The 24,200-nt window shown below is 44.0% G+C and overlaps 2 protein-coding genes across 2 annotated transcripts in view; one reads left to right on the forward strand and one right to left on the reverse strand.

Annotated features, from left to right (window-relative positions):
- Window positions 1-1,721: 1,721 nt before the first annotated feature.
- On the forward strand, window positions 1,722-14,917 carry CCNJ (cyclin J). The gene is made up of 5 exons (XM_054983440.1): window positions 1,722-1,790; window positions 7,744-7,954; window positions 10,595-10,894; window positions 10,993-11,152; window positions 12,185-14,917. Exons 1-5 carry the CDS (start codon window positions 1,722-1,724, stop codon window positions 12,600-12,602), a joined length of 1,158 nt encoding a protein of 385 aa, XP_054839415.1. The 3' UTR covers window positions 12,603-14,917.
- A 1,866-nt stretch (window positions 14,918-16,783) lies between these two features.
- CC2D2B (coiled-coil and C2 domain containing 2B) overlaps window positions 16,784-24,200 on the reverse strand; it is a 68,634-nt gene continuing 61,217 nt past the window's right edge. The window contains exons 30-32 of the mRNA XM_054983932.1: window positions 19,725-19,783; window positions 19,152-19,329; window positions 16,784-16,972 (exon numbers count right to left, since the gene is read on the reverse strand). Coding sequence (XP_054839907.1) covers window positions 16,784-16,972; window positions 19,152-19,329; window positions 19,725-19,783 — 426 coding nt within the window. The remainder of the gene's footprint in view (window positions 16,973-19,151; window positions 19,330-19,724; window positions 19,784-24,200) is intronic.

Genomic DNA, 24,200 nt, shown 5'->3' on the forward strand with positions numbered 1-24,200 from the left:
AAACATGAACCATGTTTTGCACTGAATCAAACTATTTTATGTTGATAAATGCGAGAGACTGACGCTTATACATACACTGGCTGAAACTGAGCAAAATATTAACGTGAAGAAACGTTTAGGAAGAAAGCATCGTTTCAGAGGTGAGGAGGGGGGAGATCTGGCAGTTCACAACTTCTTGAGTTTAAAGTGCAAAGCCCTAAGACCGTGTGTCGAAGCCTTGATCCATTCGTTAGCCGTCTCTATTACACACAAAAAACCGCAACATGATCGACCCGTTAAACTTTTCTCTCTTTCTCTGGGGAGGGGAGGGGGGAGTGCGCTTCACTTGTTATTTATAGCCTTTGCTAAGCTAATATACACTAACTAAACGAGACTTAAGGTGTTCAAAACACAGTGCAAACATTACTTAATGCATACAGAAAATGCCATCAGCCTGATCGCTGTTCTCAGCGCGCACACATCCATTGTTTCCTATGGACGCTCATTGTTCAAAACTCCCTCTTAAAATAAAACCCCAATATTATGCCAGAAGCAGCAACAGCCCCGCCACCATTCGCCCGAGCCGACTTCAAAGCACTTTCATCCCGCTGCCCCACGTGACCTCCTCCCTTCCTCCTCTGTCTCCCCCTCCCTTTTTTTCGTCTAAGCAGCTACGGCAATGCCGTTGGCCCAAAACTTCCTCGCCTATGGCAGCATGAGGGCAATGTAGTGGGGTGCCCCTTCTGGATGCTGTGCGGTGATTGGCGGCCGCGGCTGACGTGAACTTGTAAGGCGAGCGTCGATTGGCGGAGGCGCGGCCGCATGCAGCTGGCTCCCTGTCTTTGTATACAGACTCTCCCGCTGAGCCCTTTAACAATGGGCCGGGGGAGCCGTTCTGCTTGACGGGGTGGGAGGGTGGCAGAGCGGAGCTCCCGCGGGAGGCTGCCCGGCCGCCTTCCCGTGCGATGCCCGCGCAGATGCCCCCGCTGGGTCGCCCGGTCCAAGGGCTGTAGGTTGGAAGGGGGAGCTGCAAACTCCCGGTAAGTCGAGGAGAGCTGGAGGGGAGCGGAGAGACGCCGCTGTCCGAAGGCGGAGGGAGCGTGTCAAACCCTTTGTTGCGGCGGCTGCAGCTGCCCTCGCAAATCCCCTCCTGGCTTCCCTTCTCCGGTTGCCACAGGGCGCAAGAAGGAGAAGGCGGCGGCTGCCGCGCCCTTGTGGGACACTCTGGGCTGGACTCGCTATTTGGGGGCTCCCAGAGGGAGGGCGCCGCTGTGCTGGGGAGAGCGGGCGTTGCAGCCGGCCCGGTCCCTTGCTTCCGTCCCGGGCTCCTCCCGTCGCCCTGCCACGATGCAACTTTCTCAGCGAGATTTTGCTTCCCCCCGCCGTCCTCTGGGGATTTGCCGCCCTCTGCGCCTTGATCACCGCCGCCTCCCTCTGCCTGCTTAACATGCAGCGAGTGGCATCAGCTGTGTGTGGCCCCAAATGCAGCTCCTCCTTAGAGAGCCGGGATCTTGGTGCGTGCGGCGGGGAGGGAGCCCTGATTGCTTTTAATTGAGCGCGGAGGAGGAGGAGGAAAGGGCTGGGTCTCGGTGGCTGCCGCCGGCGCCTCCGAGGAGTCTGGGAGGCTTAAACCAGCCGAGGAGCTGTTCTGAGTCGGTGCTGCTTGGCTTCCTTCCGTGCAGGCATCGGGGCTGGGGCTGGTGCCGCTGCCCCCTGTGGACTCTCTGTCGCCTCGCCCGTCCATGGAGCTAGAGGGGCAGTGGTGGAAAGGACAGCTGGCTGCCGACATCCACCAAGCGCTGCGCTATAAGGTAAGAAGCGCCACTCGGGGCACGATCGCCGACCACCCACCGCCCTTGGGCGCCCCAAGGCTAGGCGCATTTGAGGCTGGGAGAGGGTAGAGGGCAGCAGGCTGGGAGTCAAGGCTGCGTCTGTCTGAGTGACACTTGACGCTTCAGCGGGTGTGTGTGTGTGGAACAGCTGCCTACTCTTTTTCTTCTCCCCCCCCCCTTTGCAGTGGGACATCAAAGGATAAGGCGAGTTACTGGCCTTTTTGTCTCAAAGCTTTTATAGTTTGTAACAAGACCCTCATCTGTAGTCACTTAGATTTGTGGGCTGGTTGCCCCCCCCATACACACTGTTTAGGGGGGGCTCTCTGTAAAAGTTATTGGGGGAAGGTACCATGTTTGGTGGCAACTGTTTCATGTTCTGGTGGTAACTGTTTCGTAGATCTGCCATTTGGCCTTGGAATTGCATGTTGGAGGCACAGTGTTATCTCTTTGAAAAGCACAGCCTTAGGAGTTAAGGCTCTGTTGTTCCCAAAGGCAACAGGCAGAGGTTGCAGTCCTAAACACAGTTGCTGGGTGGGGAGAGTGTTTCTAAAGCCCTAATGCAGCGAGAGTGGTGCTTAGGTTCTATTAAACAGGGTTTAAGTTAGTCACAATAATGTCTCCCCTTTGATTTCAGTAGGACAAGTTCAGGGCAACTGATGATGATGGATGGCCACATACTGTTGAAAGTACTTTTCAGCCCTTCTCCCACTGTTGGTGTGCACATGTGGAAAATCAGGCCATTTTAGAATGTGATTCAACCTGGATTCTGACTCAGTTGATGTCAGCATAGGAAGACTGACTTATATGTCAACCTTCCTGTGTTTTACAATGCATGTATTATTTTGGCTGTAATCCTAAACAGAGTTAAGAGCCACCCAAGTGTGAGTGTGCCTAACTCTGAACAGAGTATGAACTTTCAAGAGTCAAAGCTTCTTTCATCAGACTCTTTTTTCTCTTGAAAGCTCACATCCTGGAAATCTACTTGGTCTTTAAGGTGCTGAATCTTGCTCTTTTACTTCAGACCAACACAGCTACCCACTTAGGGTTGCCAGCCTCCAGGTAGTGGCTGGAGATCTCCTGGAATTACAACTGGTCTCCAGGCCACAGAGATCAGTTCACCTGGAGAAAATGGCTACTTTTCGGAGTGGGCTCTATGGAATTATGCCATGCCAAGGTCCTTTCCCTCCCCAAACCCCTCTTTCTTTAGGTTTCTCCAGGTTTCACCCCCAGATCTCCAGGAATTTCCCAACTTGGAGCTGGCAACCCTATACCCACTTGAAACTAACACTGCACAGGCAGACTGCTCTTTTCTTTGAATTAGGGCCTAAGTAAGTATCCAGTTTGCACAACTAGCATGCCCAAAGCTATATATAATATAACCATAGCTAAAGGTAGGACCTCAGATCTCATAAATCCTGTTGCCCAAGTCACGGTGGTCACTTGAGGTAGCATTTGAAAGTCGAATAGCTCATTCTGCATAATAAGGCTGGGATTCTCCTCATGAGAAAAGGGGAATTGGTTGAAATCATTATGTAAAGAGCTTTCCAGCATCTGTAAAAATTGTGTGTGGGGGGGGGGGGGAGAGGTCGTGTTTTCTTTAAGGAGTAAATTTGTACTTCTCTACTGACTGACTTAAGTTTCATTTTCTTGGTCTAGAGGCACATTCAGATGAAACTCCTATGTCATTTTGATGGAATTTTCAAATAAAAAATAATCTTCTTAGTTTCTCTCTGCCGTTCTGGGTTTATAAGAACAGTGTCTCAATCTTCCCTTCAGTGGTCAATTCCTGCTCAAACAGGCCTTGATCATGAAGTACCGTTTATAATAGAGTCATCTTATGTCCTTTACATGAAAAGAGGGCAGCTTCTCAAGTGCCGTCCTCCCACCCCTCAATTTAATGGAAACCGGAGGCTGGTTTAACTGGGCTGTTCAACAAATTTTCATGGGAATGTGATTGAAGTACATAAAGAATGATTGAGCTATGAGTGTGGGTTGGTCTGCTATAAGAGAAACTGTGGGAGAGGCTGGATTGTAGTTGTTAAAGGGACGTTAGACAGCTGGCTAATGCTGTGGATCCTACTCGGAAATTGCTGGCCCCATTGAAGTCTCTCTTTGTCTCTTGTCTTGGAGGGATATGACAATAAAAACACAAAAGTCTTATTCAAAAGACCAGTGAGAAAACAGCTGACATTTGTTGCTATGCAAACATGACCAAATTCCACCAGTGTATAAAAGAATAAATATAAAAGACTGGGATTTTTTTCCCAAGGTTGTCTTTGCTTGTGGAATCAGCACTTAATTTGAAGCTTTCCCCTTGTTTTATAAATGTTATGTACTCCTGAATTTAGTATTGCCACCTTTTCCTGATAGGGCTCCTGCACTTTTAATTGTGATGGGACAGGTAGGAATTCAAGAGATACTGCTTTAGACATGGAGGAAGTTGTCTCAGTTGGATTCCTGCCTTGTCTGACATAAGGGCACAGGGGGATTCTTCTTAGAAGAAAGGTGGCAACTTGAGTGGAATTACCAGAGTTCAGCGGACCCTACTGATTAAATTACATTAACTATGTAAATATTTCCACCCATTCCTTAATCCTTTGGTATGTAATTCCTCTGAGCATACAAATGCTCTCCCAGCAGTGATTGCCACTGCTACAAAGTTCAAGTGATGCTCAGTCGTCATGACAGTATTCTGAACTGGAATTAATACTGTCAGCAAACATCTGGAGACTGTCACAGGTGCCTTTGGAGCCTTCAGTGAATTCCTTTTGAAAGCTGATCCTAAACATATTTACTCAGAAGTCAGTTCCACTGAGTTAAGCACAACTTGCTTCCTTATAAGTAGACATCTTTATCTGTATGGTTGAATGGAAGTGTGATATCTTCAAAGTGCAGATATAAAACTAAGGTATATGCTGATTCCTGGACACATCGAGGAGAATAAAACTTTGCTTTGCTTTTAAACTGCAACTAAGAATTGGGTTGAACAATTATTAAGAATAAGATTTGTAGGGAATATTTTACCTCCCAGAACACACCTACAATGTATACCTTGACAGATATAGTGTTGACTAGTGGGCTGTAAAACCTACTGAAATGAAACCTGTGTACTTTCATTTAAGGACTAGTAGTTTGTAGACTCTGGGTATTTATGTTCTCTGTTGTTTCACTAGCTTTGAAGGTCTTCTTGATCGCAGTGTAAACTAAGAAAGCTAAGTCAGTGAGATATAAAGCCAATCAAAATCTTAAAATATTGAATCTATTCCACTTCAAATCAGTTTTAGTTGTAAATAGTCTGTTCAAAGAGGCTACTTTTTGATTATGTGAATTACAGAGTCTTCCTTGGTAGTCGTGAATAAGTCTACTTGGCTTTTAATAGGCAAGACGCTGAAGTCTTGTTGACTCTTCTGGCTGGGGTAGGTCACCAAAGCCATTAGCACTTAGCTCTTAACTACAAAGGATAATAGGGACCGAATCATATAGGAAATTCAAGAAAATTTGAATCCAGTGGCACCTTAGTGAGCAACAAGTTTTCAGGGTATAAACTTTTGAAAGTCAGAGCTCTGAAGAAAGGAGCTTTAAACTCTCGAAATCTTGTTGGCCTCTAAGGCATCATTGGACTCAAATCCTGCTGTTCTACTGCAGACCAACACAGCTACCTACCTGAAACTGTATATTCAGATACTTACGTCAAAGTGTTCTGTCATGGAAAGCAAAAGCATATTTTTTTAAAATGCTAGTTGCTATTATTCATTTGAACTTGACAATTACTAAGGTCAGGTGTCAAGCTGGCCTGTATTACTGATAAATCTCTATAAAAGTATCTTTGAGGTACCTTACATGAATAAAACTAGTTAAGTAAAACAGAAGTACATTTTAATTGCATTTTTAAAATACTGAAAATTAAGTAAAATTCAGAGTTTGTGTGTAATTTGATTTCTAACAATGTTTAACCCAGCGTTTCCTCATATTACCCATTTCTTGCCTTTCCCCCCCAGCATACTCGCTCACAGTTTAGCCATAACAGCTAATCACTAAATCTTTTCTAGCCATTCTTTGTGAGTTGAATAATCAGTCTGTTTCAAAGCTGTCCCTAAAAGGATGTCGTCATCACAGTTATGTCTCAGTATGCTTCTGAGGCAATAATTGCTTTCTTGCAGTTAAGGACTAGTATTGGGCTAAAGACTTTCATGTCCAATGAACCTAATTCTTAGCTGTTACACACAATTTTTCTTGCCCTTGGGTAAGATAAAGTAGATAAAATCTTCCGCTTTACTTGCAATTCTAGCAATACCCAGTGCCCATCTTATAGAACTTATCTTGATGTGTCATGTGCCCAGTGGCATTGACTGGATGGCATTGCAGATGGCTAGTCCCAACACAGATAGAGCAGGGGTGCAAAACTCATCAGGGGTGATGTGGGCTAGAATTGTCTTTGGTTGGAGCTAAATGGTGTTAGCCTGTGACATCAAGAGGTTACAGCTGGCATCCACAATCTGCCCCCCCACACACACACACTATGAATGAGTAGAAAGGGAAATGGCAAAAGAATATCAAAATGTATCATTCCATGAATAGGCAGTTCATGAGCAGGCGTGAAAGTCTGCATAAGCATTTGAGAGAAGTACATGAGAGAAAGAACAGCTTGAATTTGGACAGAATGAGGGACAAAGTATTTGGTGCAACAAGCTGTGGAGATGAAACACCACGGGAATGTTTTTGGGGAAAGCAAATAATGCAAAGATCTGAGATTGCTCTCTTATCCAGAGACTTGACTTGCTGGGTATATGAACGGGATGTTTCTTGGCTCCGTAACTGGCCAGCAAGAATGTATAACTGACAGAGATAAGCCCTTTATTCTTGTTGCTTATTTACTCAGAAGTAAGTCCCACTCTGTTCAATGGCACTTACTTCCAGATAAGTGTGCACAGGACTGTGACCCAGGCTTGGATATGATGCAGGGATTCTGAATAAGGTAACAGGGTAGCAGGTGGAGGGAGGGGTCTAGAGGCTGGGATAAGGGTTGCAAAGTCTTCCAAAGAAAAGATTCTGAACCCATCCATTGCCTCACCAGCATGCACCATCAGGCATCGCTCTGAGAGCTTTTGGTGGGTTGTCGATGCCAGGTTGGGAAATTCGTGAGATTTGGGAGTAGAGCCAGGAGAGGGCAGGGTTTGGTGAGGGAAAGGATTTCAGTTAGCATAATGCCATAGAATCCACTCTCCAAAGCAGCCATTTTCTCCAGAGGAACTGATCTCTGTAGCCTGGAGATCAGTTGTAATTCTGAGAGATCAATCACCATGGGGCTGGCAAACCTGTTGGGCCAAAACAACTACAGCAGCCTGGCTAGCTATAAGGGGAGGCCCAGAAGTCTCACAACAGAAACTTTCTCCCCTGAGACACTTGACCCTCCCATTAGATTTGGCTGGGACCCAGTGCTTGCTAGAGTGATTGAAGCATCTTGACTTCAGCTTAGAGCTAGCAATTTCTTCTTGGGAAGGCCTGCCCAGAACAGAAATGAGGGAGATTATCTCCAACCTCCTGGCGGTAGCTGGAAATCACCTGGAATTACAACTGATCTCCAGGCTACAGAGATCAGTTCCCCTGGAGAAAATGGCTGCTTTGAAGGGTAAACTCTATGGAATTATACCCTGTTGAGGTCTCTCAGCACCCAGACCCTGCTGTGTCCAGGCTCCATCTCCAGGAATTTCCCAACCAGGAGCTGGCAACCCTAGAGGTTATGCATTCTGGCTAGGGCCATGAGCTGTACTGCACACTTCTGTGGGCTTAAATCATGACATCACCTGTTACATCAAAGTAACAGGTTTGTTTATCTGGAGATTCAGTCACTTGTAAACTAAAAGTTTAATAAAGTGCATATGATTGGCTAGTGGTGGCTGTGTTTGAAAAGTACTTGTTGTTTTCCTCTTAGGAGCTGAAACTTCCCTCCTATAAAGGCCAATCTCCCCAGTTAAACCTGAGAAGATACTTTGCAGACTTGATTGCAATTGTGAGCAATCGCTTCAGACTCTGTCCTGCTGCCCGACATCTCGCTGTGTACCTGCTGGACCTCTTCATGGATCGTTACGACATATCCATTCAACAGCTGCATGTGGTTGCTCTTTCCTGCTTGCTTTTAGCAAGTAAGTATGATGCGACAGGCTTAACTGATTGAAATTACTTAGATTAACAAGTGAGTGCTTTAGTTTCTGACCTCTTGGGAAGCGGATACTTAACCCTAAAATTACAGGAGTTAGTTTTTAATAATTAAGTACTGCTCATAGCATCCTTCCATTATCCATATGTATGATCCATTTTGTGCTTCATTATATAAGGAAGCTTGCAGGTATACGGCTGATAAAAGTATAGTTGCGTAGAAGACATCTAATTCTTGTATTACATAGGATCAAGCATCTGTATTATGATTAGTCCAAAGAACAGTTACATTATATATCCAGAGATGCAGCTTAATCTTCTTACTGAATGTTAAGCAGTTTTCTGGTTTGCTAACTCTCTCATTACTTAGACTTCGCCGACCTACCCATTCTGATCCATGCTTCTGTAACCTCTCAGCTGGACTACTGCAACATGATCTATGTAGGGCTGCCCTTGAACAACCAGAAGACTGTAGCTGGTCTATAATACGGCAGCCCAGCTATTGTCAGGGGCTAACTGCTGGGCACATACGTTGCCCTTTTTAAAACAGCTACATTGGCTGCCAGTCTGTTTCCAGGGTCAAGGTTCTGTTTATTACCTTTAAAGCCTTTCATGACCCAACCTGGGATCCATATATTTCCTTCCATATGCCCCTCTGCGTCAGCTACAGTCTTCAGCAGCCTTCTACTGGAGAATCCACTTCTTAGGGTGGCCAGTCTGGGATTGACCAGAGCTCAGGCCTTTTTTTCATTGTGGCTCCTGCTCTGTGGAATGGACTCCCCGAAGAAGCGAGAGCAGCTTCCACCTAGATCTTCAGGAGGTGCTGCAAGGCTAGTCTGTTTGCCAGGGCTTTGAAGGGGTTTAAGAGCAGGCATCTTTTTGCAGGGGGTGGGGGGATTGGAGGGCTTGTTATTTTATTTTGATTTTAACTGTAATTGGTTTTAATCTAGCATTGTAAGCCACTTTGCACCACAAGGAAAGGTAGGGTAAAAATGTTTTAATAAACAAATACACAGTTGCCAGTAATCCAAGTGTGAACCACGCACAGATTTATGGAAGTACACTTAAGACAACTGTGCAGTATGCTCCTGGGTTTGTTTATGACTTATGATATTTGGGGTCTATGACTTTGTAATAAGACAACTCACGGCAACCAATGTATGGGGTGTGCAAACTACGGCTTATTAACCAGTTTTAATGTTGCTAGATCCAGAGGAGTTAGCCGTGTTAGTCTGTAGTAGCAAAATAAAAGAGTCCAGTAGCACCTTTAAGACTAACCAATTTTATTGTAGCATAAGCTTTCGAGAATCATGTTCTCTTCGTCAGATGAATGGAGGGCAGAAGGAAACTGGTCAAATATAGAGGAGAGGAGGGGGGGAGGAGAGGGGGGAGGTAAACAACTCCTTTGATATGGAGATGCAGACAGATCCTTTTGGTGTGGGGATCAGTTTGCTTGTGTAAAGGTTCAAAGGAATTTGCCGTGTTAGTCTGTAGTAGCAAAATCAAAAAGAGTTCAGCAGCACCCCTAGACTATCCAATTGATAACCAGTCCTCCCCGCCAGATGTATGTTCAATTATGCAAATAGGCTTTTTATATTCACCATCTCTTTGTTGATTACTTGATCTACACTTGATGTTGTTTAGAGCCAATTATGAAAGGTTTCCAACCCCTGATTTAGAGCTTTGGGATCAAGGTTACTAAATGTTGGTGACATTTAGTTTCCCCATCTCTGCCCTATGCTGTAGTTAAGTGGATAGAACAAATGGAAACAAAATCCAGACAAAACAGAGGGTTTGCTGGTTAGGAGGGCCAGTGTGCTAGAGGAGATTGATGTTCCTGTCTTAGTTTCATTCCAGAGTTTCCCTTGCTTTCTGAAAAAACAAATTTAGGTTGTAGCAAAAAGTGCCTTTTCCCATTTGCATTTCATCCAGAAAGGTTTGACTGCTGACCAGGCAGTGCTGCTCAATGCCCCCAGAACTTCTTGGCTTGATTACTGTAACACTGTCTAGAGGGAGCTGCCTTTGAAAATGATCTTATTGGGCCCCCCTTTAGATGGTAATGTATTCTTCAGAGGTGGCTATAGTCTGCTGTGGAGTGGGGGGTGGTGTGTGCGCTGCTCAGCCTGTGATCCAGAGTCTGGGACATCTGCCCCAAAGTCCAGCCCTGGCAGAACTACTCATTTGCTTATGTATATACTGGTAGTTGGCATGTAAATTTTTATCTTGTTCTGTTTTTAAATCTTAGTCATCCCGAGCCTTTGTGAAGGGCAGGAATTTCAATAGCAGCTCTGTGCCGAATGTGAGAAATTAAGCAAGCGTAGGTAGCAAATGACTGGATGCAGACTAAATTTCCCGTTAGCAGAAGAGAACTTCCCTGCCTCCCCTCCCCTCATTGCTGCAAAATGCTGCTCCGTCCTGAGGTTAGGGAGTTGCCAGCAGGCTGAGGGGATTGCTGGAAATCGCCATTTTTCTAAGAACCCCACCCAATATGTCTTCCCTTTTTTTAAAAAAAAAATCACATTGTGTTTTTATAGATCGATCTTCTGTATGGGAGATCAAAGCATGCCTGTTTTGCTTCATTGTGTACTCATGCGGTAATGGTATTTCATCTTCTCATTTTCCTCAAGGCAAATTTGAAGAGAAAGAAGACAGTGTGCCTAAACTTGAACAGTTAAACAGCCTGGGTTGTATGACTAACATGAACCTGGTATTGACAAAACAGAATTTGCTGCACATGGAGCTGCTGCTGTTAGAAACCTTTCAGTGGAATCTGTGCCTCCCAACTGCTGCTCATTTCATTGACTATTATCTCTCCGTCGCTGTTCATGAATCAGACCTCCATGATGGCTGGCCGATGGTTTGCTTGGAAAAGACCAAGCTGTATATGGCAAAATATGCTGACTACTTTTTGGAAGTGTCTCTGCAAGGTGCGTTTTCATGGCTTTGTTCTAAAGTGCCCATAGCTGCTTAGGTGCACAGCTAATACTGTGTTTGACTTAACCGTGATCCTCCGATGTCTCTCCAGATCATGCATTTTTAAATTATGCCCCTTCGTTAGTGGCTGCTGCGTGTGTGGCTTCTTCAAGGATTATCTTGCGTCTTTCTCCAACATGGCCAGTGCGACTCCATCATCTTACTGCATATTCCTGGGATTTCCTGGTGCCATGCATTGAACGGCTATTGGTGTAAGTTTTTTATAGTGGTGTCTAACTTAACATGCTTATCATACTAGGGGGTAGTGAAAGGGGGGAAGTGTTAAATACAAAAGGTTTCATTTGACTTACTTTTCACTGTTCATGTAGGACCAGATTAGAAATTGGGTTGGACTTCCCTCAACCCAACTCTCATTCCCCTCAGTCAGACAGCAGAGGCTGGAATCTCATTTCCCAAGTGCCAGTGGAGACTGATTTGGCTGTGTACCATTGCACATGGGGGTGGAGGGAGAAGGGGTTTCTCCCTCTTCAACACCATCTTCCTAATCCAGAGGCCCCAAGAGAGGCCCTTTGTGTTGGCTGAAGCCCCTCCGTATTACTCATTGCTATCCTGGTCCCATTTTATGAGCATGCAAATTGCCTATTAACTGGTGTTGTAAGTTAAGGTTATAAAAGAGTACAAGATCTGTTGTCAGGGGCATATATTTCAAGAGGCTTTATGCACAACATGCACATCTAGGTTTTGCACTCACAATTTTGGAGACAGTGTGCACAGCTAGTAACAGGTACAGAGGTGTCTTTTGGGCTGTTTTTATCAGAGGTCCCAGATGGGAGGAAACATATCTGCAATGGGCCATTTAGTGGGCATGTCTTCTATTGCCCTTGCTGGAGTGATATCTGACAGGCTCCTTTGGCAACCAGACAGTGGTAAAAATCCTTGAAGATTATGGAGTTCTGGTCAACTAAGACCCTTGCAACACTGGCCTTCTTACACAGATAAAAGGTGTTCATTGCTGTGGTACAGTCAGTGCACTGAAACCTTGACATTACTATGTTGTTACTGCAGCTGGGAGCTGAAGCACTTTGACTGGTATTCTGATAATGGATGGGGGGGTTTCTGTTTCCCCTGAGACTGGAACACAGTTTGAAGTGAGATGCATGAGGAGATTGTTGAAGGAAATATTTGTCCTATTGCCTTGAGTATACATGTAAGTAAGGGGGGGGGTTGAATCCCAGCCTCTGTATAAGACAGAGATAAAATAAAGTTTAATTTTTATATTCTAGTGCCCATGATAATGATGTAAAAGAAGCCAACAAGCAAAAAGGACAACATAGTTCTCAGGCTGCACCACACAGTTTATTTCAAACAACAACGCCTCATCCTCCACAGCAGACACACCTACAGCCACACATCCCCCAGTATGTTCAAGCACATCAAACTCCTCTTCAATACCATCATCAAACAGGACAGCAGCAGAATTGTCAGCAAATAGTTTCATCAGGGCACACGGCATCTTACCCACTGCAGACTTGCCCAGGTGGTTTACAAGGTGGTATTCAGGCTCGAGGTCATATACAGACTGCTACAGGGGTGTCACTTGCTGTACCCATAGAAGTGAAGCCATGTTTAAGTGTTTCCTACAACCGAAGCTACCAGATTGCTGGACGTTACCCTTGTATTACCCCTTGTTTTGAGAGGTGATAACTATAAATTCAGCAGAACCCTACATTCTGTCAGCATCCCAGTAATGAGGGAAGTAATCCATCACTAATCCTTTATACTAGAAGGGGAAAAGATGGAATATAAATCCTTTCAAAAATGGTAGCTCAGCTCACAGATTCTGCAGATTTGAGCCCATGAACAAGAATGTTTGTTTGAGAGTGATGGAAAGATAAGTACTGCCAGAGTGCAGAAGTTCTGTTTTCAGCTGAAACCTTCCCTCAAAAACTGGACTGACTCCAAGATTGTCTTCCCAGGAAGAGATGCTGTGTAGTTTTTGAAGACCAGTTTCTACACATCTCCATACAGTATTGAATCAAACATTAAAGTCCACCAAGTGCCATGCTTTTCCAAACCAGGGAGAGCAATGTGGAAGAGAGGAGTGAACCTCTTGGTCTAAATTAGTAGTTCACTTCTCATCCCTGTTAGCAGATGAGGTTTATAGTGTTAAAATGTTCTTGGATTAACCTTTTTTTATGTCTTTAAATTCAAAGTTATTCTGTCTTTTGTTTTTGGAAACCATTTAGAGGTAAACTTCATACTAACTCAGGGAAATATCAAAAACTACTGTGATACTGCTGTATACCATTTAAAGTAGTTCTTGGGTCTTTCTTGCTCAGGATCACTGCGGTAGCAAATACCAAAGGGAGTTGAGATACTCATCCAGAGTACTCCCTTAATATAAAAGAGTGCTTTGCAATAACAGATGGAAGAATAGCATGCTGTTTTTAAATGGAGCCAATAATGAACCATAGTCAACCACAGCTGATGGAGTATTGTTTAATTCCCCTTCGTTTATGCCACAAATATCAAAACAGGTTAATTTTTTTTTGATCGTATGAATTCCCAGTTCCTTGTGTGGGGGTACAGTTGAAATGCTTATAAGAAATGCAGACTTGTACATGACAGCTGTAGCATAGGTAGGAAGAAAAAAAATTAAAGTTCTCAGGTTGTACCAAGGCAGCTACGTTTCCTACAAGTATACATCTACCAGGAGGTTCTATGTTCATATTATTACTGACTTAAAATATCTTCCTGGTGTGAATTAGGCAGTTATGTTAAGGGTGCTAATTACATAGCTATCAAAATTGTTGATAGTCTTTTGGTATTTAAGTTTGTACTCCTGCCAGAAGCAGAAGAGTGCAAACAGGTGGCAAAGATAATATATGGAGAACCATCTCCAGCTTGCACAATTAGGTAATTTAACTCCTTATATGATGAGACTAAATCCATGGACTAGGAGTATAGGGTAGTGCTTGCATTCTGAAGGGTTGCTAATACCTGTTTCTAAATAATATTGGGTGAGATCACAATTCTAGAAGATTTGTTTAATGATGGACTTTCCTTGGGAAAGAAATTACTGTCTCCAAACACTTGACATTTTGAGGAAAAAGGCATAGCCTGATCTTAAGAGGTAAATGTAGTGCAAGAAAAATATTCTTTACTTTAGAGGAGAAGCAATCCTCTGTATTGGCAATTACTTTATACTATAAATATATTTTCAGGATGACTATTGGCAGAAATGGGGAGTCACGTGGGCAACATCTTTTATATGATAGAAAATGCCCTTGCTATTTCTTACCTAAACTCATTTTAGTATTTCCCTGTTATCTTTATGTCTTCCATGGGACATAAAAATGTGTATAGGTAGATAAAGAGAAGAAGGCAGGCATTGTTCAATGGTTTAATTTGTGGTGTTTCATTTTATATTTGGGGATGGAAAAACTGGAGGATGCATCTTAAAGGGAAAGATATTCATCTCAGTTTGCAATACTTAAAACTCTTCATCACTTAACTACCTCAATAATGCTTTGAATGTACAGTCTTGTGGCAATCCATGACTTGAAATAATAGCAGGTTGCTTCAGCAATTCTGATATTGGCTCCACTTTCATCTTCCATGTGCGAGATGGCAATGTAGTTACTAATACATCAGAGGAGTCTACTTTCTAGGCTTTTACACTCATCTATTAGCTAATAATTAACACTGGAATTGTGGGTGGGGAGGGAAGGGTAATTTGTCTAGTTAAAACAGCAAAGCTTCCAGGTAATAGGGTGTTTTATTTAAGTCACTAGACTTCATTGTTAAAGGATCCACTACATGCTATTGAATTTGGGGAGCGTTTTTTACTTTTATTTATAGCCTTTTGAGTTTGACATTATAGCATTATCCTTAAAATAGAATATGCACTGTGAACCATTTCCAGTTTAAAAGGGGAGGGAGTTGATCATGCTCCACTGAAACCACACACTACTTGAAATTCCGACTGCAGGTATTAAAATGTGTGTGTTGGGAGAAATATGCACAACAAAGAAATCTAGATGAGTGCCGTGCACTCTTTTAAAAAATAAAACTAGTTTTGAGTAAATATCTCCAAGCTTGTGTTTGAATGTTCCTGTGTTTGAATATGTTTTAGAAATGGGATTTGTACCCTCAGTGCTAATACTGTGTGTCCTGACAAACTTTATATTTTCAAATCCAGTTATAACCCTAACAAAAGAAGCAGGAAATGAAGCAGGAAAGAGGACTTTTGAAAAGAATATATAACAAAAGTCAGCACCCTCACACTTCACTTCTGCAATATCCTCTTGTTTGGAGAAAGGAACGGAAGAAAGACAGGAAATGTTTCTTTACAATGCTATGAACAATTAAAGTGAACCCTTAAAAAGCAACAGGCCATGTGGGAATAGGCACTGAAATCAGCATGGCAAATTAGTATGAGCTGAAAGTGCATTCTGGGTTGTGTGTTTACGACTTTACTTTCAAGGAAATATAGGAAACTAGGGGTTGCATCTTAACTAAGAGTCGAAGACACTGATGTTTCCCTCTTTCCCCTTGGGTCAGAGAGACTTGCAAACAAAGTAACATGTGCTGGGGGGGGGGGGCGGGGCCTGGATGAATTGGGTGAAATTGCCCCCAACTCTTCTGCCAGGGCAGCCAACTCCTTTGTTACTGGCCTGCTAGTGGTAAGTTTTGCCCAGGCTCTTACAATTAAAAATGAAAAAAACTACTCTTGTAGCCTGATTCTGCGTATCTCAGTTAACTAAAATGTAGACAAGTTCTTTAGATTTTAAATTTCAAGTATGTTTTAAAATCATGTTTTTTCCATATGCAAGATAAAACAGCACTCATCAGTATGACATCCAACCACCATTTTTAATTAATAGGTAAGATAAATTAAACATATCCAACAGTTTGAACTTTGCTATAAAGTTCCAATATAGCAATGTATACTGGCAGAGCATTTATTTTCTAACAGTTATTAAAATCTAAAAAGGCTGCTTCCAAGTTGGGGCTCAAACACAATATCTTCATGGTGGCAGCAGCAAGCATGGTAGGAACCCCCACCTGTTTTTTTGCTGCTGCTGGCCCCACAGTCCAGAACCCCACCCCTTTCCCTGTCAATCTGTCCTGTAGCACTACAGCATGGCTTAGGAGGAAAAAGGGGGGGAACCTTGAAAAGACCAAAGGCGGGGTGGGGGGCGGGGAGGGGAGGGATGAGGGAGACAGCTAGGTGCAATGTGCTGTTTTGGAATGTAGCTTCACATCCTCCATTCTGCAAATACCTGAAACTTCACAGACCCTCTGTAGATTTCCCAGGACAGTATCAATTGTGCTTAGAATAAGCATGATCTCACAAGTTTGTTGCCATTTAATATGGGGGCTTCCTCCTTGCCGTATGCCATAAACTGAAAGCAGCCAAAAATTGTTTACTGTTGTAGGAACTAAGCAAAGTAAATTTTAATTAAGCAATAAGTTTAATAAATTCACAAACATGTTTATAAATACCTAGTAAACAATATATCTTAAGTATTTATAAAACAATCTCTGCAAAGGCAGTATGACTCAGGATATAAGTAATGGCTTGGATCCGGTGGTAATTTCTGCTGACAGGAGGGATTTCTGTCACTGAAATGGGACTTCTCGGCTTCCGCTTCCTACTATAGCCCAAAATGTCACCAGAAATGCAGCCACTGAGAGACGAGACCTCCCCCAAACTGTATGAAGGGTGAATCCACAGAATTCCCCCCTCCCACCTTTATGGAAATCCTCTGTTGAATCCAAGCCAATGACTTTCTTCCTTGCAATTATTCAGACATTACAGACAGCAAGCATCTCATACTAGCACTGAGTGTCCAATTCCAGAAGAGGTTTGTGTATGCTTACTGATGACGAACCAAAGATACTAAGTAGATCCAAACAGATAATATGTTGTTTGGATAAGGATGAATATGCACAGCAAGGGCAAATTCTGTGTTGGGAACCGCTGAAGAATGAATTCCTGTCTGATAAACAGCCTCAGTTACTGATGGTACATTTAGATACGGCATCTGGATTGGAAAGCCTGTAACCTGCGAAAAAAGAATTCTAACTTGCTTAAGGTTCAAAAGAACCAACGTTCTTTTAAAAGCAAAGAGTTTTGTTCCATTTTCAGTTCTAAATTTTAAACATGTTACAAGTTCTACACTTAAACCCTCAATTCACTTACCCCAAATATAAATTTTTGTGTAAAATGCTGTTTCCAAATTAAAACAAAGTATCCTATGTATCGATTAAGAAATGGTCTACAAATAATTGTGTTTTCTGGTAGTCTTCACAAACTGAGAAAATATATTAACTTAGATAAATAATTACGTGGACCTGCACATGGTTGTCAGGTACAAACCTCAGAATCCCACTGAAACTTTGACCAGCAGCTCACATTATCATTACTAAAGGAATGCCACTAAAGGCACCCGTCCTGTAGTTAGACCCAAGGCCCAGAGTAAATTTGTAACTGCCAATCAAGTAAATTGCCCCCATTACATCATGAGTTTCCAAGCCATTTTCCTGCTCTTTCTTCATCCCCTGCTTCTGCCCCCACAGCAGCCACTGAGAAGGTAGAACAGATAGTGCCATATAATATGATAAGAGAGTTCAATCCTGCTCCCCAAAGGTGGAAAATGCTTCCATATGTGTGGAGGAAAGGTGATGGTATTTCCTTCAGTTTGTAGTTCTATGCTGCTCATGGAGTGCCACCCACTCCTGAAAAGGGGAGATACTTTTCATGAGTCTCCAGCTGGAAGAACAATCATTCCCCATGCATAAACAGTACATTGCTCACAGTACTTTGGAGGCCCATGATAGTGAGAAGCACTTGGAAATGTTAATGCTGGTAAAAGGGCAGCATACACAAGGCAACCATAACATTTTTAAGACTGTGGGTAATCTCAGCTAGCTGTACAGCTACCCTGGAAACTCTTTGTTGGCCCTTCAAGTGCTACTGGACTTGAACCTTGCTCTGTACAGACCACTGAGTAAAAATCAAGTACATCCTTCACTTCTGTATGCTTGGCATGTTATTTGCATTAGGCAACATCACATTCATGGGAAATTGCTCAGAGGCTCCTATCTATAATATCATAGGGACCTCTAGGACCATTTCTAGGTATGAGAGACACTACGGGAATACTCAGCTAGCAGGCAGCTGAGAAAGACACCCATGAAAGGAGCCAGGCACAACTCCTTCAAGCGTTCATACTGTCATAAGGGCATCTAGGATGATCTTCCATTTTCAGCTCGGAGGGACAACCAGGGAAGAAGCTTCCCTCCACTCTCTTGCCTTCCTTTAAGTCTCATTGGTACCAATGTCTGGGAAAAGCATCCAGAAGAAAACAGTTGTGAGGCTCTTCACTCACCAATGCTCCTGTCTGGCTATCAGCTGGCCAGTCATATGTTGAAGGCAGGCATCCTCAGGCCTCAGATAGACAGGGAAGGGGGTTGCAGCACCTTGTTCCTTCTCCTGGGAACAGCAGCAGGCTGCAGCTGCCTCTTCCCTTGCCTTCCTCTTCAGCCATCAGAAGAACTTCCTTGTAAGGGATTCCTTTTCCCACCTCCCTGGCTTTCCTTCCAATCCCCACTAACCTCCCTGATTAGCCCTTCTCCCAGCCTATGCAGGGAGAAGGCGGGATAGCCTCTGCAGTTCCTTGGTCCCACCCTCCCCATCCCATTCTAGGATGGGGCATTTGCTCAGCCCTCTGTCTGGCTTGTCCCTGCTGCTGCTGCTGCAACTTTCTCAGTGACTCCTCAGTAGTCTGGAGTCTGTGCCTGCCCTGGTTGCCAAAGCACTCCTGTGGGCCTGGCTACACCGCTGCATGAGGCAGGTGAGTCAGCTGCAGGACTAGAGGTTGCTTCCCAGGGTTGGGCATGGCATTAGCCATTGCTGTTCCAATGGGGAAGGCTGCCTGGAGTTCTGTAGAGGAAGCCTGCAGCTAAGGGGCTAACAGAGGGGCCAGTGCAGGGCCTAGGGAAGATGCCTGCTGCTGTAGTGCTGGTGGTGGAAAAGAGGATGATGTTGCCAGACATAGTGGGGCAAGTCCCCCCTCCACTGATAAGGCACTGGCACTGTGGCCTCCTGCCCCAGCAGCTAGGGCTCAACAGTGGGTCTTATGCCAGCGTCTGGGCCAGTTAAAACGAATACTCGTCTCATTAAAAAAAGACATCTTCACTATTCAATTATAATTATAATAAAACAATAACATAAATGCTAACCCAATAATGTTCCAGGAGAGCATCCAAATCCATTTCTTCTTTCTCTGTAGCAATGCGTCCACTTCTTAATTCCAGTTTAGGAAGAATTTGTCGTAAGATACTGGTACACTGTCGATGCCAGCGAGTTGGTTGTTGGGATCGCCATTCCATCATTTTGTTCTTTAAAGTCTTTTCAATCCTAGTTTTAAAAGATGACCAGGAATAACATACATTCTATTCCATTAAGGAATTTAAAGCAATGAAACCTCAGAACTTCATGAACAGTCCAACTACTTGACAGTATGGTCTAAACAATAGAGTGTTTGCAACCAGCCCCGTCCCCCCAGTGTTTCTGAGCTTTAAAACAACAGTAGCGTCCACAGGTCGGCCCCATGGATGTCATCACATCTAGTTTGACCCTCACTAAGAAGGCAATAGTGGTCTATCTCGGTTTCCTTCTTCCCTTGAGAGTTTCATTATTCAAGTTTAGCAAGAAAGGAAAATGAATCGGTGGCAAAATTGATAACAGAAAAATGCAAGCAAGTCCCCACACTTCTAATATTTGTAACTGTTGTCATAACTTAAAATAATTACCTGTTCTGTAGCTCTTCTACCAAGCTTTCATTAGTAGGAACATACAATATTTCTTCTGGCTGAAACAGACAGTTACAGCTTACAACACTATTGAACTATAAATACATATTAAGCACGACTGGACAGATATTCTGATAGTCTCACATTTTTCACTGGGAACATAATATTTTGTTCTGTTTCCCACTGCCAGAGAACTTTTTATTAAGATGATTGTGGAATAGGTTTCATATCATTGACACCTACGGAGTACTGCTTGTGAGAGCAGTAAAATAAAAGCGAGAAAAGACCAACAGTGCAATCCTAAATAGTCTAAGCTCATTGACTTCAATAGATTTAGAACAGTTTGACCAGTAGGACTGCACTGTTCTTCGTGTAGCTTTGCTGCACCTCTTCACACTCTTTCTCCACTATGAGGGGAACGTGGTTGTCAGAATCAAGAGGATCAAAATTCCCACAGTTTCACATTCCATCCAATTATCACCTCTATTAAGAGCTAATCATCTAAGTCATCTCTGCTGATCAGAAAGTTGCACAAAGGTTATCAGTCTATTTTATTTGATCACATCAGGGGCTATTTGACTTAATCTGTTTGCTGGTGTCTTACAGTGTAATCCTAGACCAAGTGATACTGTTCTAAGCACATTGGAATCAATGGGCTTAAAAGAGCATAATTCTGTTTAGGACTGTACTGTGAGTCTACTGTTATAAAATAATCTATTGTAAGGTTTCAGTTGTCTAGCTAAGAACACAATACCTTAAACATTTGGAGGGACATTTCAGGGGTAAGGCTCTATTTTCTTAGACTATATGGATATTAAATGTCATGGTTCCATGCCCTGTGGTAATACTCTAATTATTTTTATACTACTGTAAGTCAAGTCAAAAAGAAAGAAAAGCTCCTCAAAGACGACAGAAGCAAAGCCAAGACCTGAATGTAATACTGACTAGGGATGTGCAATTCAGGTTTGGTATTCCTTTAAAAATACTGAATTTTACCTGAGTTGGTATTACTGAACTCGTGGTCTGGGGGAGCCCAGAGACGCCTGGTGTGGGCTTTGTTTGTCAATTATCTCAGCCTGAGTGCGTGTGGGCTTTCGGGGACCACAGTTCTCTTTGTCAGATGCAGCTGGCGGGGAGAGCTGTGGTTATCGAGGGCTTATACTACATAGGAATTGTATACCTTCACTGCGGCAAACTGACTCCACACCAAAAGGAGATGTTTACATTTACAAGCAAAGGAATGTTTTGATTGCCTTCACACTAATTGCATCCTGTCTTCTTGTGATATATGTCCTGTTCTTTCCCCTCCCCTCCTCTTCTGTATTTGACCAGTTCGGATCAGGCATCTGATGAAGAGAACTTGATTCTCGAAAGCTTATGCTACAATAAAATAAAATTGGTTAGTCTTAAAGGTGCTACTGGACTCTTTTTGATTTTGAACTCAAAAGGGAATGCCAAATCAGATTCAGTATTCCCGAACTCAAGTTTACCCAATTAATTCAAGTTAATTTGGTAAATGGTATTGTAAATTGTAATGGTAAATTGTATTGTATTGGTAAACTTCGGTAATAGCGGCTGGGCTGTTCCTTTGCTAAGGAACAGCAAAGACACACAGTTTCCTGCCTTTTTTACCAGATGGGAGGGGGAGGAGGGGAACAGAAAGAGAGGCAGAGGCAGAAGAGAGGGGAAGGAGTGAGTGGCCAATCCTTGCAGGAGCTCTCTATCTCTGGCTAATGAGATTCTCTAGAAGTAGAGTGCCTTTTTTAAACTGCCCAGCAAGGAGTTGTTAATAATAATAATCTTGTGCTTTTATACTGCTCTTTAGGACAGCTTAATGCCACACTCTGAGAGGTTTACAAAGTCAATGGCATTATCCCCACAGACACCCAGTGAGGTAGGTGGGGCTGAGAGAACTCTGAAAGAGCTGTGGCTCACCCAAGGTCACCAGCTGGCTTCAAGTGGAGGAGTGAGGAATCAAACCTGGTTATTCAGATTAGAGTCCTACCACTCTTAACCACTACACCAAACCGGCTCTCTGCCTCAGAGCAGCCTCCATTTTGTGTGCTCTAGCTACCTGGAGAGATCTGCGACCCTGTCCGCTGCTGACTGTGGACTCTCTCTGTGGGCTGGCCTGCACTGCTTTGGACTCAACGTGGACTGTGACTGGATCTTGTTGCCCAGTGAGTGGATTCCTGTTGTTGCCTGCTGAGACCTCATGCTGCACCTGGAGGACTTTTGCACTTGGAGGACTTCTGCTGCTGCCTGGCTTGAGAGTCATAGACACACTGATTTTTTTCTGTCCTTGGGGACACAAGGTTAGCCTGAGGTCTGGGAGGGATAGGGGTTTGGCGGAGGGAAAAGTTTTTTCAATTTGCATTTTAAAAGCTGGAAATTTTTTGGCTGTATTGGGGGAAGAGTGAAATTTGGTTTGGCTTTTGTGTGGGTGTACTTTGGTTTGGCGTGTTATAGTTAGTGTTCATTTTGCTGTTCTTCTGAGGCAAATTCTTCTGTTTTATTATCTTGTTGGGGTGCTTTGTTTGCTGTTTTATACTTCCTGCTTATAAGAGTCACTTATTCGGGGGGGGGGGTGTCTGTGTTTTCCTATTTTGGTTATTTTGTTGCAGTAAATTTTTGCTGGATTTTTGAGGGGAGCTGTTTTCGCCCATTGATGTGGCTGCTCTTTCTTTACAAAAGTTTGGTTGGTGTTTCTGTTCTCTGTTGGCTTGGTGTGTTGGTTGGTTGTTCTTCTGGGAGGAAGGCTGTAGGGGTGTTGCTTGGTTCACTTTTACCTAGTGGTGTTTGGGTGTACTTTGAGTATTCAGAGAGGGTTGTTTGAAATTTTAAAAAGTGTTTTTAAGATAGGCTAGTTGTAGGTCTTGTAAAACAAAACTTTATTAGCTTTTAGGGACTGTCCAGGCCAGGGTCAGCCTTGGGGACCTTCCCTCCCGCCACTGCAAGCACTCATCTGGTGGCAATGGAGGCCAGAGACACTGGGGCCACAACACCAGGGCCGTTTCCAGATGGCTTACCAGATGGCAATGTCGCGCAAAACTCACGCGAGAAAATGCAATATTTCGCGCTTTCCCTGCAACGTGGCGCAATGTTCCGGGTGCAGGTAAGCCATCTGGAAACGGCCCAGGGGATGCAGGCCAGGTCACGGTAGCAGTCAATGATCCCAGCAGTGGCCCCACCATCCTAGTGGCCACCGGCTACCCGTCTGTGACACAAGAACAGCCCTACACCACACTCAGGGAACCCAGTGGCTGAAGCAAGGAAGGGCAGCCAGGGAGACAGAGCCAGCAGGCCAGCATTGCTCCAGGTGAGATCTTGGGAATGATAGAGGGTGTGGGGCATGGCAGTGACCTGGTGTGAGAACAGGCAGGGGCAGAACAGCTCTCAGAGCAGAGCTGCACTGCCGTGGCCAATGGCTTCATGGCAGCTGAGAACACCACGGGGTGGGTGCACAGACCCAGGGGAGACCAGAGGCCAGCAGCAGTGCAGCAAACAGACAAGAGGGGTGGAGGATGCTGGTAGACAGAGGCCCTACTAGGACGGAAAGTCAGGCAGCAACAGGTGTGGTTGCCTAGGGCAGCCCAGGCAGCAGCTAGGTGGCTGGGGGTGGGTCTGAGGGGTGGAGGCTGGGATTGGTGAAGGGATAAAAGAGGAAATCCAGAAACAAGCCAGGGAGGAGTGGAGAGTGTCTGGCCAGGAAGACCAGGGGCCAGAGCTTGTCCAAGAGAGCAACAGGGGACTCTCAGGTAGCACTAACCTACCATACTCTCTGAGTTCTGGGACTTCCAGCAAGCCCCACCAAGAGCTGCTGCAGCAACAATTGATGGCGCTAGGACAGACCAGGGGCAGGAGGAGCCCCATAGAGTCCTTCTCCCTTTTAATAGGCTTGTGTAGGAATTAATAAGGATTCAGGTGTGTTTGTGTTCTACTCAAATTCTATAGATAAAAATGCTGCCCATTAGTGACATTTAACTAGGCTTTCCCTGCCCACTTCTGACTCCCTTGGAACCAGGCTAGGCATAGTAGAAATAAGTTTATTGTCATAGGCTTACTTTTAGACTGGAGTGCAGGGGTAGCTTGATTCCTGAAGAGGAATTCAGCTGTTTGCTGGTGTGGTGCCACATACCTAAACAGGGGCTTTTAAAAAGAGATTTGTGTGTCCGTCTCCAGGTTTAAACCCACAAAGCAAGCTTTCAGAGTAAGTAGGTAGGTTTTAAAAGAAACTCTTATTTTTGGATGGTGCTTTTGGTGGGTTGGTAATTTAACTGTTTAATAAGGTTAGTAATTAGTGTTACTAACTATAACTATGACCTAGCTATAACTGTGTGGACAGTCCTAAGGGAAGCCAGCATAAGAAGGCTGTCTGAAGAATGGCTGACACATGGGAAACGTGGTTTGACCAGTATTAGGTGTAAGTATAAATGTCTTCAACCAAAAGATTTATTTTAGAATATATTTCTAATG

This window comes from Eublepharis macularius, chromosome 6 (assembly GCF_028583425.1).
Source record: "Eublepharis macularius isolate TG4126 chromosome 6, MPM_Emac_v1.0, whole genome shotgun sequence".
In the NCBI taxonomy this organism is placed as follows: domain Eukaryota; kingdom Metazoa; phylum Chordata; class Lepidosauria; order Squamata; family Eublepharidae; genus Eublepharis; species Eublepharis macularius.